We start from the raw sequence: 14,761 nt of genomic DNA, 5'->3' as shown, positions 1-14,761 counted from the left end.
AAGACACCAGCATCTCAAAAGAACTGGGTAAGGCCAGATTATTACAGAGAATAATTTTTCACTGTTATTTACACTGTAGTTGATGCAGTAATCTCTCTTTCATTGTATTATGGTATCTAAGCAGGATCAGGCACCTAAAAGCAAATGGCTAAAGAGAATCCAAACAGAAACCATCCAAAGAGTGCCTGGTCAGTGGTACAGGACATGATAAATAGTGCTCAGCTGAAAGGCAGGGATAACCTCTGACTCAGGTCAGCAAACCCCTAATTAAGTTGCAAAACTTTTAAGTAGGCATTTGATTTATGAGAGGTGCAATTCTGCATCATGGTTATATGAGCAGGATCTTAAACAATGAACTTAAAAAGTTCAGCAATGGTAAGAAGTGGTATGGGAATTGTCAGAGTTGTGAGCTCTGGAAAAGAATTAAAATAGGGAGCAAAACAGCAGAACAAAATTACCTGTTTTCCTTTAGATTCAAGACTTCAAGTGATGTCTAAGAACTAAAGGAGGTGACAGACCTGCCAACAGCCACTTTTTGCTGTCACAGGAGGGAATTTAGAGATCATCAAATAGCACAGCCCAAAGCATAAACCTTCCACAAGCACAAATCATGTCAGGATCTAATTAAGATAACTTTATGCTAACACTCTTTCTAAACTGAATAAGTGATTTTGAAGAATAGTTGACTTGTATGTTTATTTCTATCACTGATTTTGTACTAGGTGCATGAGCCATAAAAGCCACACTTGGGCAGCTGTGCAGTGTAACAAAAGGCCAAAAAAGCTAAAATCCTCAGCTACAGGTAAATCTCACCTGCTTTCTTCACCCTGGAATGCTCTATAGCCTCAGCTATGCAAGTCATGCCAGTCCTGCTGTGCTGATAAAACATATTTCTGGAAGGTGGTTCCAGCTGAAAGGCAGATTTACTGATGACACAGCCCAAAACAATGCGAGGTGTTTGAAGTGCAGGAACAGAGGAGAGGCCATGCCTTTAGCATTATTCACTGGGGATCACAGGAGACACAGCTCTGCCAGAGGAAGCTGCAAGTCCAACTTGCTCAACTTTCTCATCCTCAAGCTGCATACAAAACATCAGTGTCATGGTCAAAATAAAACATTCTACCATTTTAGGCATATTGCCTAATTAGAAACCATTGTTATCTGAGAACACTGTTTTTGCAGCTGTCAGGAAATTAAATAACCCAAGGGTAACTTGGAATTAAATAAAGCTGCACAAACACACAGCCCAGCTCTGAAATCCTGACACTGACAAGCATCCCCTCTGCTTTCCAAGGGACTCAACATTTAACTAGGGCATGCAACTATCATTTTCAATCAGGCCATAGGATAACAAACACTGGTCCTTCTTGAGGGGCTGAACTTACAAATCCATATATCACAAGGCTGCCTTCTCTCCACTGAAAGCAGCAGCACCTCCTGAGGAAAGAGCTCAATTACAAGTGTCTACTAAGAGAGCAACCCAGGACTGATAAAAGGAAATGCTTATACAGAAATCCCTGCTTTCATCTCATTTCAATTTCTTCTCCTCTTACAATCCTTGTAACTTGAAACTTTGTCAGCAATCTAAAAACTAAGCTGGTTAAGAATTTTTAAGAATTAAACAAAAAGGAGAAGTGCATTCCAGTGAGATTGGTGCAGTCTGTCAAATGTACAAAAATGCCCACCTGGGAAAATCTGTTTCTGGTAGCCTCCTTCTACTTGTAATTTCTGCTGCAAAAAACCAAAAAACTCAGACTTATATCAAAGTCCGAGTTGAAGAGAAAGAGACAAAGTTTTGCCAGGCCAGACATTGACCCAGCAATAAAAGGTATTGCACAGGACAGTCAAGTCTATAAACAAAAGCTGTTCTAATGTGTCAGCAGAGCTCCCACCTGGCCATGGACACAGAGGGATGACAGACTCCCTAAAGATGACCTAGAGGATCATGAAGAAATGACAATTTCACAGCACTGTCTCAGAACAGATATTCAGGTCATTGCAATACAGTGGTAAATAAAGTCTGATTTTGAAGTGCAGATAAGTAGATAAGTCAGTTTGGGCTTCCAGTTAAGGCAAAATCTGATTTGTCCCACAGAGTATGTATGTGACCTGAAACAAGTAATTTGGTCTCCTTTTTATCAGTTTCCTCATATGTGGGAGAGAATAATTTTTACCTCACAGAGGTCTCATAAGAGAGGAAGTATGAATATACTCCACAAACAAAGCATCATTATTATGTTTGGCTAAAAATGTGGAACATGGGAAGGTAGATTCCAAAAATAATCATTATGTCTACTCTCACTGGAGAGCTGGGTTGGGAGGACAAATCCAGGTTAGGCTCTGGGCAGTTTTCAGGAAATCAGGCTGCTGTCTTTCTTCCTCTTCACAGGATAGCACAGCACTAATAATGAGCAAACCTGGAAAATTAAAACCAGATTCAATCTCCAAAAGCTGACATTTGCTCATGAGAATGAAGAAGGGAGCAAAAATTGGCTTCTTCCTTTACTGACAAGCAATGAAGATTAAAAGTTTGGCTCAAGATGTGCTCAGAGCATGGCTGTGGGTGCATTTGTCCTGTGCAGCATTGTTTCCTGAGTGCTGTCCCTGTGCTATGATCAAGAGCTGGGTCCTTCCCAACCTGTCAACCATGGCTTTTTGCTCCCAGCCAGGAAAGCACTGCCATGGCAGCCTCTGCTCCCCCTGCTCCATGAGCAAATGGAATCCACAGCCCAAAAGAACTGAGGGTTTTGTCTCTGACAGTCCAGTAACAGGAACTGCAGAAATCAGCAGATTTCCCACTTCCTGACAAAACTTTCCCTGTGTTTCAAAAACTCCTGGCAAAGGCTTTGCTCACAGACTCTGCAAGCCAGGGGTGGAGAGGACCCAGCCCAGACAGTCAGAGGCAATGGGGACAGCTCTGGTCACTGCCACCAAGGGGACACAGGTGGAGGGTTCCACTGAAAAGCCACAGAAATAAAAGGAATATCAAAAGAAGAACCAATGCAGTTGGGCTCACATTTACAATTTCCTTCTGCATTTTTAAATAAAACAACAAAAAAACCCCAACATTTTATTCTTTTTTTTTTTTTTTCGTTTTTTTTTAAAGACTATTTCAGACAAGATTTCACTGGACTGACAGCATAGAGCAAATAATTACATTTCAAACAAGACTTGAAGATGGAACCACTAAATTCCTAACTGTATGACTGTAACCTTGATGTTGTGAGTATTAATCCTGTGCAAGATTAAAAGCTGAAATATGAGATTTCTAAAAGATTATGTAACTTTCCCCATAAAGGGTATTTTTTCCTGCCATAATCTGTACTCTGTTCCACTACAGACCTGATTTGTTCCTCAGGCTGCAAGTGCACCCATTGTAAAAGGGAATCCTGAGGGACAGAAACTCCTTCAGTTATTATTTACAATGGCCTTTGCCTGTCACATTATCAAAGCATTTCCACATGTTTACTAATTAATCTTTACAAGACCTATTATGAGGTGGTTTAATTGGATTATCTCTAAGATGAGGAAACTGAGACACACTGAGAGACTTGTCCAAGGTGAAACAGAAAAGCCTGCAGCAGACCTATGAGCTTCACCATGGTGCTCTGAATGGTTCCCTGTGCCTTCACCTTGTGATGGCAACAGCAAAGCTGCTCCCTTGAGAAAGGCTTACTTGCCCTTGGAGAAGCCCTTCCACAAACCCCAGACTGTGATTTTCAGTCCTAAAGTCTGAAGAAGATCATGTTTGGCCAGTGTGGCACCATCACCTTAATACTGCATCAAAGAACTGTCACCATGCTATTTTCTGAAAAATCCCTTTGCCCAGGATTTTCTCCTGGGAAGTTGAGAGGCCTCAGAAAAGAATGAAAACAACAATTATCTGATTGCTTGGGAATGTGGTCTGGAGATCATTTACCAACAGGTGCATCTTTGATTGGTTCCATGTGAATTGTGTTTAATTAATGACCAATCACCATCAGCTCTGTTGGACTCTGAGGAGTCAGTCACGAGCTTTCATTATCATTCTTGTTCAGCCTTCTGATGTATCCTTTAAATATAATATAATATAATATAATATAATATAATATAATATAATATAATATAATATAATATAATATAATATAATATAATATAATATAATATAATATAATATAATATAATATAATATAATATAATATAATATAATATAATATAATATAATATAATATAATATAATATAATATAATATAATATAATATAATATAATATAATATAATATAATATAATATATAACGTAATATAACGTAATATAATATAATGTAATATAACATAATATAATATAATATAAATATAATATATCAGCCTTCTGAGAACATGGAGTCAAATTCTCATCTCTCACCTTGTCCTGAGGACTTCCCATGACCACATCCCCCCTTTGTTTTAAGTGCACAAGAACTAGCTCAAAGCATCAAGCAAATTCTCTTCAAAAGAGAACTTCTGGTTTGCACATGCATCAGTCTGCATTTCTAGAGTCAGACAAAAGGATTTCAACTGATTCTAGTGAAAACCAAACAATTAGACACATTGCACTGGGGTTATGAGTTACCCTTGATCCAGCATTAGTTCTGGAGATTTTGTACCTGGAAAGCTGGAAAGACTGATCACTGGTACCAGGAGAAAACATAGCTGATTTTGGGCCTGAGAGTCTCTCTCTGGGTACAGACAGATTTAAGTTTGTTTAGTTTTCCAATCTCACTTGATCAGGAGAATCCTCCAAGCCTGTCAGGAACAGAAATTTTCTCACCTTGATGAATGACTGCTGATCCTTAGGAAACCTGAGGCATCTCCTGCACTCATAACAATATTTAGCAAACCCACTCAGAGACCAGCCCTGGGGAGTGCTGCACACTGGAATTTTGCAATGATTACCACAAAAGACCTGTTTTCTCTGTTTGCAGAAGACGACAGACTGTTTTTTCCATGGGTTAGTGAAGATTCCATTTCTAGACTGAGGCCATAGCATTTATGAGATGCCAAGGTGGAGGAAATCCACTTCCTTGTCCAGGTTGTGAACTTGAGAAAAGTAGGGTTTAAATGTAAAGTAGATTCACAGTTAGCAAAGATTGGGAACTGATGGCTGAGTGTTTTCAGCCATGGGAAAAGGGACTCATTCTGCTGCTGGTACCACTGATTTCTCAGCTTTCCTTGTGCTTTACTTCTCAGCCTTTGACAGGGGGCAACAGCACTTACCCATCTCTCACAGTGCTCCATATAAAATTCACTTAAAAAGTAGGGAAAGATGAGAAATCACAGTCTTACCAGCACTTACAATATATAAATGCTTCAAAAGGTCTTACAGCATGTGTTCAGCCTTGGCCCTTCCTTGCACATTTAGCATCCTGGCATGTCTCCTCACAGCTGGCAGACTCCAATACAAGCAAGGCAAGCCACCCTATCCCCTTAAGCCCACCCTTCAGAAAAAACCAGAAATGCACCAGTGGAAGAACAAGTAGATGGTCAAATGCACTCTGTTAAAAAAATGAGGGCTGCTACTTTTCTGTTGAGCTGCATCCTGATCTTAGAGAAGAACCTAAAATTTGAATGAATTGTTCCATTGTTTCAGTCAGAAAAGCTTTGTGGGTCCTGCATTTATGAGAAGGGTTGATAAAAATGAGCTCTGGTATCTATCTGCTCATTTATCTTGGACTTAGGAAAGTACTAGGAAGCAGCCAAGATGTAATAAATTTAAAGGAAGAAATCATGGCCAGTCAAGTGGTTCAGGAAGAGAAGTCTTGGCTTTCTCACCACAGGCTGTGAAACAAAAATAGATATCAATACACACCCATCTGCTGGAGGAAACAGTGAAAAATATGTATTATTTATGCAGTACTTCTTTAAATAGGAGTGAGCAGAGAAACTGAACCAAAAGACTTTATGTGGCAGGTTACAAACATAAGGAATAATATATGCTGTCAAAATCTGCAAACCCACTCACATACAAGCTCTGAGAAGAAGTGTTCCTTTCCCCATGTGACGCAAAGCAGACCTTGCAATATTATTTATTTCTCATTTTCCTCCCTTCCCCCAAAAGCTTTAACCACCAAAACCTACTGCCTCTTGGGAGAGGGCAGAAATCCCACATAATCACAGAGACCCAAAATGTTTATTGATCTATATCAGCAGAGATGCATTGCAGGAAAAGCCTCCCTAACCAAGCACATATTTCTAATAAGGCAATAATCAAATCCCCACATTTCAATTTGAATTTAGGTCATTATTTAAAAACCTAACAACATTATTTAAAATGTTTAACATTATTTAAAATTATTTAAACCCCAGACAAAGCATAGTCTAGCCAATACAGAGATGAGAAGAGAGTGATTGTACAAGTGTTTAGTAGAGAAAAACACATTCTGCCTAGCAACCACAGGCACTCCTGGCCATCCGGGGGAGGAATCTAACACTATAAATGCCAGCAAGCAACTCATGCCACTGTGCCTCAGATACAAAGGCCTAGTCACTGGGCAATCAAAAATAAAATAAAAATAGTTATTGAAGGAATATTCAGAAAACCAGATGCAATTATTAGCTTGCTTCTCTCTGTAACTTGAAATAAAGATTGCTCCTAGCTAGATGGGCTCTGGGCTTGGACTGACTTATTTATAAGCTGTTTTCTCACCCAGTTTATATACAGGGAAAGAGAGAGGACACTGAAAGCAATTTAAAATTTTGATGTTGTTGAAATAGGAACTCAATGTGCTACTAAGGTATGTGATGGTCCTGAATCCAAGGTCTGAGGATGATGGTTATCAAAACAAAGCGCTGCCAGCAAGATGATTTTTTCATTTTTATCCTTTTCTTATTAGAATGAAATTTTTTTCTGCCACTATAACTAGCTGAGTTAGTTCAAATAGTTCCATTATTTTTAATGTACTGGGCAATTTATTGTGAAGTATGAGCTGAGACTAAGAATCTCCTCCTAGAAAATGTGTCAATGAATGGATTTCTGGCCTTAGAGAAGTTACTAGCCATATTAGGCAGCCAAAGAAGGTTTAAGGAAGGACTGTCATGCCCATCTTGCAGATGAGCCTCAGTGTGAGGAGACCAAGAGACTTGTTCTGTGTTCACACAGTGGATCTGCTCCTCAGAAGGATGTTTCTCACTGCTGCTTCAGTATTGAAATGGCTTTTCCTCTCTGGTTCTGATCCAGAAGAGATCAGCCAGGACCTAAGGTCTGCTGACTGCAATAATCTACATGACATGGGCTTACCAGTTCTAGGAGAAAAAAGACCAGAGTACATGAAGGTGATGTGTTTCCCTCACCCCAAATTTCCCTGAACCTAGAATATGCATGTTTACCAATCTGAAAATCACAGTGATTCACTCCTCCCTTGACCCTAGCACTTGATTTCTTTTTCAATATCTTCAAAGTTCACTGCATACATGAGAGATGGCACACAAGGGACACCAACCCAGTGCCAAGGCTGGGACGCCAGTAACCTCACCTTGAAAATGTTAGCAACACATTGCTTTACAATAATCCATCTTCAGGACAGCTTCACCTGGGTGACAGACTGTCCCAGGCCCTTTTATGCAGCTGCTCCCAGTGCGTACAAACAGAGTTTCCAAGATGATGGCTACCTCCAGCTGTGATGGCATGTGATTCAATTCAGTGTGTAAAAGCTAAAAGTTTTGATGAACAGAGACTGGAATCAGCAAGACCACAGGCTAGGAGCTCTGCTCATACAGCTTCCCAGAGACAGTGAGTTTGTCCTTGCTGCTCTCTGAAAAAGGAACAGACCATGCACAGAACATGGGGCCATGGTGTACCTGCCTATGCACAAACAGCTCCTGCTTTCAGCTAAACTTTGAGGAAAAAAACAAACCAGCCAAACAAATATTGCTGTAATTTAGGGAGCAGCAGCCACTCCACCTTTCTGCCATGTGCTGGCTGTGCAGCAGGGGGATAAATGCCAGGACTGTCCATGGCTATCCAAGCACCCCACTAGCTGAGACATTTGTCTTCATGAAGGAGGGCCCATGGTCAAACTTCTCCCCCTAGTTCATCTCAGTATCCAGGAAAAGAGCTTCTGTGCACAGCTCCCTGGGTTATTTGCTGAATAAAATTCTTTCTCATTAGCAGGCCAAAGCCCAAGAAACAGCCACTGGAACAAACAAGGTTCTGTGCAAATATAATCCCCACCTCACCACCAGGGAATTAAAGCCAAGAATTAGGCTGTAGCCATTCCCTTTCAGCACAATGAATGCTTAAGCAGGTTACAGCTTTGCACTGTGGACATTTTCTGGGGAGAAAAAAGAACTACTGCTTTACTAGTCCAACTTGCTGCTCTCAGTGCAACAAGGCTAAGGATTATTTTTTGACAAAATAGTTAAGAATGATTACTGCATGTCAGTATGTTTTTAGTGTTAACCTCAAGGATTGATGGAAATGCTGGTATTTCTTCAGCTTGCTCTTTTCCCATCAGTGGTATTTGTGATGTGCAGGAGAGAGGGCCTGGCTAACATGGAAGATGCCAGCTAGCAGAACTTTCTCATTGCTGCTGCAGCAGAAATTCATACAGGTGCCTGAGAAAGAAAGATTCTCATTTCCCACACAGAAAAACCTATCCTTCAGAGACTTGCACTGAGTTTGTTAAGCACTGCAAGAAAAAAAGTTACCTGGAAAGAAAAAGGAAGTCATTTACTGCTGGATTTGCTGTCTGAACTGCTCATCAAAGGTGCAAATCTACCCTGTAATTCTTGAGCTGAATTTGGCACTTCACTACTCAGGACAAGAGGCAGCTGATGCACTCGAGGCAGACACAATTGGTACTGTTTTGTAAAAAGGTGGGATGGTGCAACTCAGAGATTTTGATTCTGTTCAAGCCCATGTGCTGATTACAGGCTGTACAAAGTGAACTTTCTCTTGCTGAGACATTTCTAGCTAGACTGTGACTTCTCCTGGACTTCTCCAGACTATGAAAAGCTTACACCACACAGAATTGAGGAGCAGGGATGGAACTGCACAGAGGGCTAACCCTGAGATGAAGCTTTGGATGTAGTGCTGACAATTCATAAAGAAGAACATGGGCTGGACACAAACCCAAAGGATATGGGGGCTGTGGCAGGAGGGGTAGCAGGATGTGGTGTATACAGATCTCACCAGCAGATAGATCATCACTTACAAGGGAAAGCACACAAAAGGTGATGAAGCCAGCAGCTCTGTGACACTACTGCAGGTTGGGTTTGCACCTGGCTTCCACACCTGTAGCAGAGGGTGGCATTAGCCTTCTCCCTCCTTCCCATGCACTGCCTGGAAGTTGATCTTGTCTCCTGCAAAGCCCTGCTTTAGCAGCCCAACTGCATGTGGTATATTTGAAAAAAACCAGGGATGTTCTGTGCCCAAACCACAGCCACAGGAAGGTACATGGGCACTGTGACTTTCAGCATCAAGCTCAGGTGGCAGAGAGAGCCAAGGCAACAGAAGATCCAGAGAGGACTTTGAATTGCAGCAGCACTGCCTGGTTCACAGAGACAACCTGGGACATGCAGCTTCTTGAGGACAGTGGTGGTGCCAGAGCTGGGATTTGCTCAGAGCACAACCAATGGTGCACAGTGCAACAGGCCCTCGGTATGCATGAGCCAGACAACTGCTTGAGCTCACCTTTGTTTCAAGCTAGAATAACTTCAGAGAGATAAACAGCAGTGTGGCTGCTGGAGGCTCTACAGGGGTGGTTGCAATTCAACTTGTCACCAATGACTGAATTGAAAAACCTATGTCATGCCAAGTGGGCAGAGAAATGAGTGCCATGGATGTCAGACACAGGCATGATGCTGGAGATGAGCATTCCCCTGGCACATCCCACCTGCAGGTTCAGTGACACAGACTCCCTCCTAAGAATGAGACTCCCTGGGTTTCTTGTTGTGCCATGTGCTGTGCCCCTTGAAAAATAACCCAGAAACTTTCTCCTCCTAAAATGAAGCTGTTAGAGGGAGACTCTGCATCCTACTATCATGGCAAAACCAAATTAGAATTGATTTTCTTCAGTTGCCACAGATAACAATAAAGCTGACACTACCACTGGTAGTAAAATTCTTGTGCATATGCCCCTTAAAAAATACAACAAGGGACACTCTGGTAGCAGAACCTTCTGTCACCTCTTCTGGGATCAAAAGTACATAGCATAGACTTTCAATCAAACCTCAAAGCTCCCAAATTATAAACAGATACAGCTGTAAAGATCTATTCAGCATTCTCAGTCTAGTAATTAATTTACTAAAATGTTTAGGTACCACTGTACTGGTCTAAAATGTAGTTTGCACTATCATGTTTGTGAGTATTCCTGAAGCAGAAAAGGGGCAACTTCAGCAAGGTTACTGATCACAGAACTCTGTCCTAAATAAAGATGATGTAGTTTCCAATTTTCTCATTGTAGTTTGGATATTACAAAACCATTGAATATTACAGTATCACAAGAAGGTTCTCAAGAGTTAATTCCTATTCAGGAATGAAATCCTCTTTTTTCATACTTTAACGAATTTTCTCTGACTTTTAATTCCAAACACAGAAGGAGTAACTGAACAAAAATAACAGCAGCTGCCCAACACTTCCTCATTCCCTCACCTCAATAACACAGTTACAAACAAAACCTCCACACATGATAAAGGTTATTACAAACTATTTCCATTTACAAAGCCAAACCATTCTCTACATCAGCTCTTGCACAATGCCAAGAATCTGCAGCTCTCAAGCACATGCCAACCACCTTCTGTGACACACAACCAACTCCACCATTGACCCCTTAGCCACCCCAGGCAAAGATGGCACACTTAGTACAGGGAGAGCTGGGTGCAGGAAAGGGGGATAAATCACAGCTTACACAGATGAGCCAAAGGAGCCCAAACTCCACAGCATTGTGCTGGCTGCAGAGATGATACAAACTACTGAAGTGCTCCTTTCAAAGACAGGGGTTCACAGAAGCTGGAAATGCAAGATGTGGTATACTTATGGAGGCTTGGGGACATAGGCCAGCTCATTTTAATGCAGTTGTATGCAGAGGGTTTTGCTTTTTCAAATCTGCTTTAACTACTCTTTAAGACTTGTGTGTGATCCTCTCCCAGTGTTCAAATATATTCATATTCCATGTCTGAATTGCCTTGTACAGCATGGTAGCAGAGACAGTGTGCTTAAGTGATCAAAGCACCTTTCAGAGCTGCACTACCAGCACTTACAAACAGACTTGTTTTACAAACATTTTGGTTTACAGTCTCAGTGAGATGACATGTTTTCCTCATCCACCCCATGCTGGATACAGAAGTGGCACGTGCTGACACTTACCCAGGAAGCCCTCTTCATCCACAATGATGGTGTAGTCCTCAGGGGTTTCTGTGAGGCTGAAGAACTTGCACCTGGCAAAGGCAAACAGCAGGAGAACATGATTAGCACCTGGACTGAGCAGAGCCTCATCTTCCACCTAAAATGGAAATCCTTTCCCATCCAAGCTGTGCTGAAGGAAAGAGTCACGGTCTGATGTTTATGGAGAGGCCTGAGGCATTAACAGACCTGGATTTTATTTCTGGGTAGCTCATACTGTGTGACCCATATTCCCTGCTGCCTGCCTATGCACAATGAAGCTGGTAAAACTCTTATTGTTTTTATTACTTAGTTCTTAGTTACTTTTCTTAATTACCATATCCCTTAAGGCTTCCCATCACATCCAGGACCTGCTGTGTTGCACTGACACAGAGCAAAAAACTTTGCTCACTGACTGCTCACTCCAGCACCCTCCAAAAGCATTTCCATGGTTCACACATGCACCTCTTTGCCCACTGAAGTTTCCTGCCTTATCAAGGTTGGACATCTATCCTCTAAACCAAACCCCAGTATCTCTTCTTTGCTCCTTCAGAGGTTTTTGGCTTTTTCCCGATTTCCTGTGCTGGTCCTCTCCCCTTCCTGGGGTGCTCCTGGTGCAGAAGAGTGGTGGCAGCCATCAAGCCAATGGACACAAGGCTGAGCTGTCCCCCTGCCCAACCCCTGTGGCCTCTGTTCTGCTCCATCTTCTGACATTCACAGGCCATGTGCAGTGCAGCACCCCCAGCTCCTTCACCATTTAACACAATGTCACCTCTAACAGGAGACACAAATCCAATGTGACATGGGATTCTTCCACTGCAGACACACAAACAAAAAAGCTTCAGCCTTAAGGCTTAACACCACATATAGCTGAAAAGGTTTTTTTTTTCCCTGACACACCAACATATGTACATCAACATCTACTGAAAAAAACCCCCAGTTTCTATCTAGCTGGTTCCCAGCAATGGCAGGAAGGTCAGCATGACATTTTGCAAGCTCATGTTCACCTTCAGCAGAGCATGAGCACAGTCTGGCCAGCATCCTCAACACCCACAGGGCTCCCTGCCCCTCCAGGAGAATGCCAGAGCACATGGACTGACTGTGCTTGTTGCCTAAGACCAGGGAAAATTATTCCCTCTAAATTGGGTGCAGCAGGAAGAGCATGTGTCTCTAAGAACCACAGAGCAGGATTTCACAGTTACACTACAATACTCTCAAATTTATCCGAGACAACATACAGAAAATGTTTTAAATACTAGGAAAAGTCCAATATTTAAAAACAAAGAGAGAAGAAAGAGATTGTTCTCCAGGCCCCCAAATTTTACAGCATCTTCACAGTGTAATTTCTGCATGAAGCACAGTTCAGCAGGATTAAAGAACCAGGGACTGCCAAGGCTTCTCAGAACTGCTGAGCATCTGTGTCCAAAAGTCTTCAAGACTTCTGAAAGTCTGGAATCTTATATTGGTGGCTCAAGACATCAAAAAATGAAAGCATTCACTTCATAAAGAATCAGATAAAAACCTGGCTTCAGCATTCTTCTGACTGGCTGAAAAGAACAAACATAGCAGCTATCCCCTCCAAAAGCAACAGGAAGAAAAATGAGATGGATGCTGCCCTCCTCATCACCTCATCAGAAAACTGAGAGGAAACAACACACAGTTCAATTAGTGGGCTGCCATGTAACCAAACAGGATTTCATGTACATGGAAAGCATTAGACAACCTGCCTTTAGAGACCTGTCCTGTTTTCCTGGAAGCATCCATCGCAACAATCAAGCAGAACACTCCTTCCTAGCACGGACATAGCATTATAAAATACAGACATGGCCCCACCACAACAGAAACCACAACTTAATTATTTTGTGTCATTGGTAATAGCTGCTGTGACAGCCACATTTACCAACTCAACTCTCTCCAGGAATAGTGCCAAAAGAAGCAGAAAATAGCAGCAGCTCAATTTTTTTACCATCACTTCTAAATTGCAGGAGGCTGCTACCAGTGCAAGGGATAATACAAGCTGGGCAAAAAGGACTTCTGGGATGCTGCTTCAGGTGGGTACTAACAGGCAGAAGTATTTGTTGCAGTGGGTGAATTCCCTAGAGAAGAAGTCACTGAAATAAAACTCTTTGTTTGACTGAGTCACATGCATGCTGAGAAACTAGAGGTCCTAAAGGAGAAAACATTAATATTAAAAACCTAACCTTTCCTGATCTGCGATGGCATTTATGGAAGAATTTTTCACTAGAACAGTAATAAGTGTCTGTGTGCACACACTGACCTTAGGAGAAAAATGATTGTGACAGATGCCAGTTTCTGGCCACACATCTAAATATGCTGATATTTAAGGGATATATACACATGAAATCCCATAATTGCTGCCTCAGAGCTCATGTCAAAACCTCATATCTTCATATACCACCTCAAAGCCCAATCCCCAACTCAATGCAGTTCTGTAAAAGGTCAGGACCACAGAGCCATCTGAATTTAAAAGTGAAGTCTTTCACCAGCACAGAGAAGACCAGTGGTTCTTGTGGTATACATTCATTTAGTTCAAGCCAATCATACATTCTTTTCCCAGAGGAAATCTAGACATGAAAAATTGGAATTGCAAACCTTCTGTGATAGGAAAAAGAAACTCAATGTCATCTCTCTCTCCCACATTACACTACACATGCCTCTTCCATTGGAGTTATTTCAATAATTTCTATTTCCTTTTAAACCAGACTTCAATAAGCTGAATGCCAACAGCATCTTCCATTATCACACCAAATCCAAGAAAGGAAAAGAATTACCCTTTAATAATTTTGAGCCATCAGACAAACAGTATTTCTCTAAGTACATGTGGAAAGCCTATATGTAGGAAGACAGTATTTTTAGTTTCCTAATAGCCAAGCCTTGGATGGATTATTTTGGATTTCTGCCTTCTCAGTGTTTAAGCACATTTCCACTGAAGCACTGTTGCTGACTTTGACTGCCTGACAACATATGCCTTTTTCTGGCAATGCCACAAATGTAGACCAATCTATTATTAGATTAGATCTTTGAAACTGCAAAGCTTACACTGTGTATGGAAGAAATCCTCAAGCTTGCACAGAGCAGGGAAGTGCCTACGGGATGCAGCAACAGCATCATTTCAGTTTGCAAACATTGCTCCAGTCTCCAGGGGAGAAGTGAGCAGGGAAGTGGAGTGCCTGGCTGTGCTTGCAGGTCCACACCAGAAGTGTCTCCTCCAGACATTTGGTCTCCCAGGTCTGCTGAGATCACAAGAGTGGTAATACTGGGATGAATGTGGCTTCTATTTGTTCTGGGTCACACACACAGCACAAGTTTTTGGGAATAATGGTGTGGGTCATCTGAAAGTTCAGTACAGACAATGGTCTTTAATGAGGACCACAAGTCCTACCTCCTTATTTATAAAGAAACTGC

At 41.7% G+C, this 14,761-nt stretch overlaps 1 protein-coding gene across 3 annotated transcripts in view; it reads right to left on the bottom strand.

Annotated features, from left to right (window-relative positions):
• The window catches only part of CASTOR2 (cytosolic arginine sensor for mTORC1 subunit 2), a 123,978-nt gene that overhangs the window by 50,021 nt on the left and 59,196 nt on the right, over positions 1–14,761 (bottom strand). For all 3 annotated transcript variants that reach the window (XM_063174178.1, XM_063174180.1, XM_063174181.1), the window contains exon 2: positions 11,321–11,391. In XM_063174178.1, the coding sequence (XP_063030248.1) occupies positions 11,321–11,391 (71 nt within the window). The remainder of the gene's footprint in view (positions 1–11,320; positions 11,392–14,761) is intronic.

This window comes from Melospiza melodia, chromosome 21 (assembly GCF_035770615.1).
Source record: "Melospiza melodia melodia isolate bMelMel2 chromosome 21, bMelMel2.pri, whole genome shotgun sequence".
NCBI lineage: Eukaryota > Metazoa > Chordata > Aves > Passeriformes > Passerellidae > Melospiza > Melospiza melodia.
The sequence above is the reverse complement of the archived record's forward strand: the minus strand, read 5'-3'. Positions and strand labels throughout refer to the sequence as shown.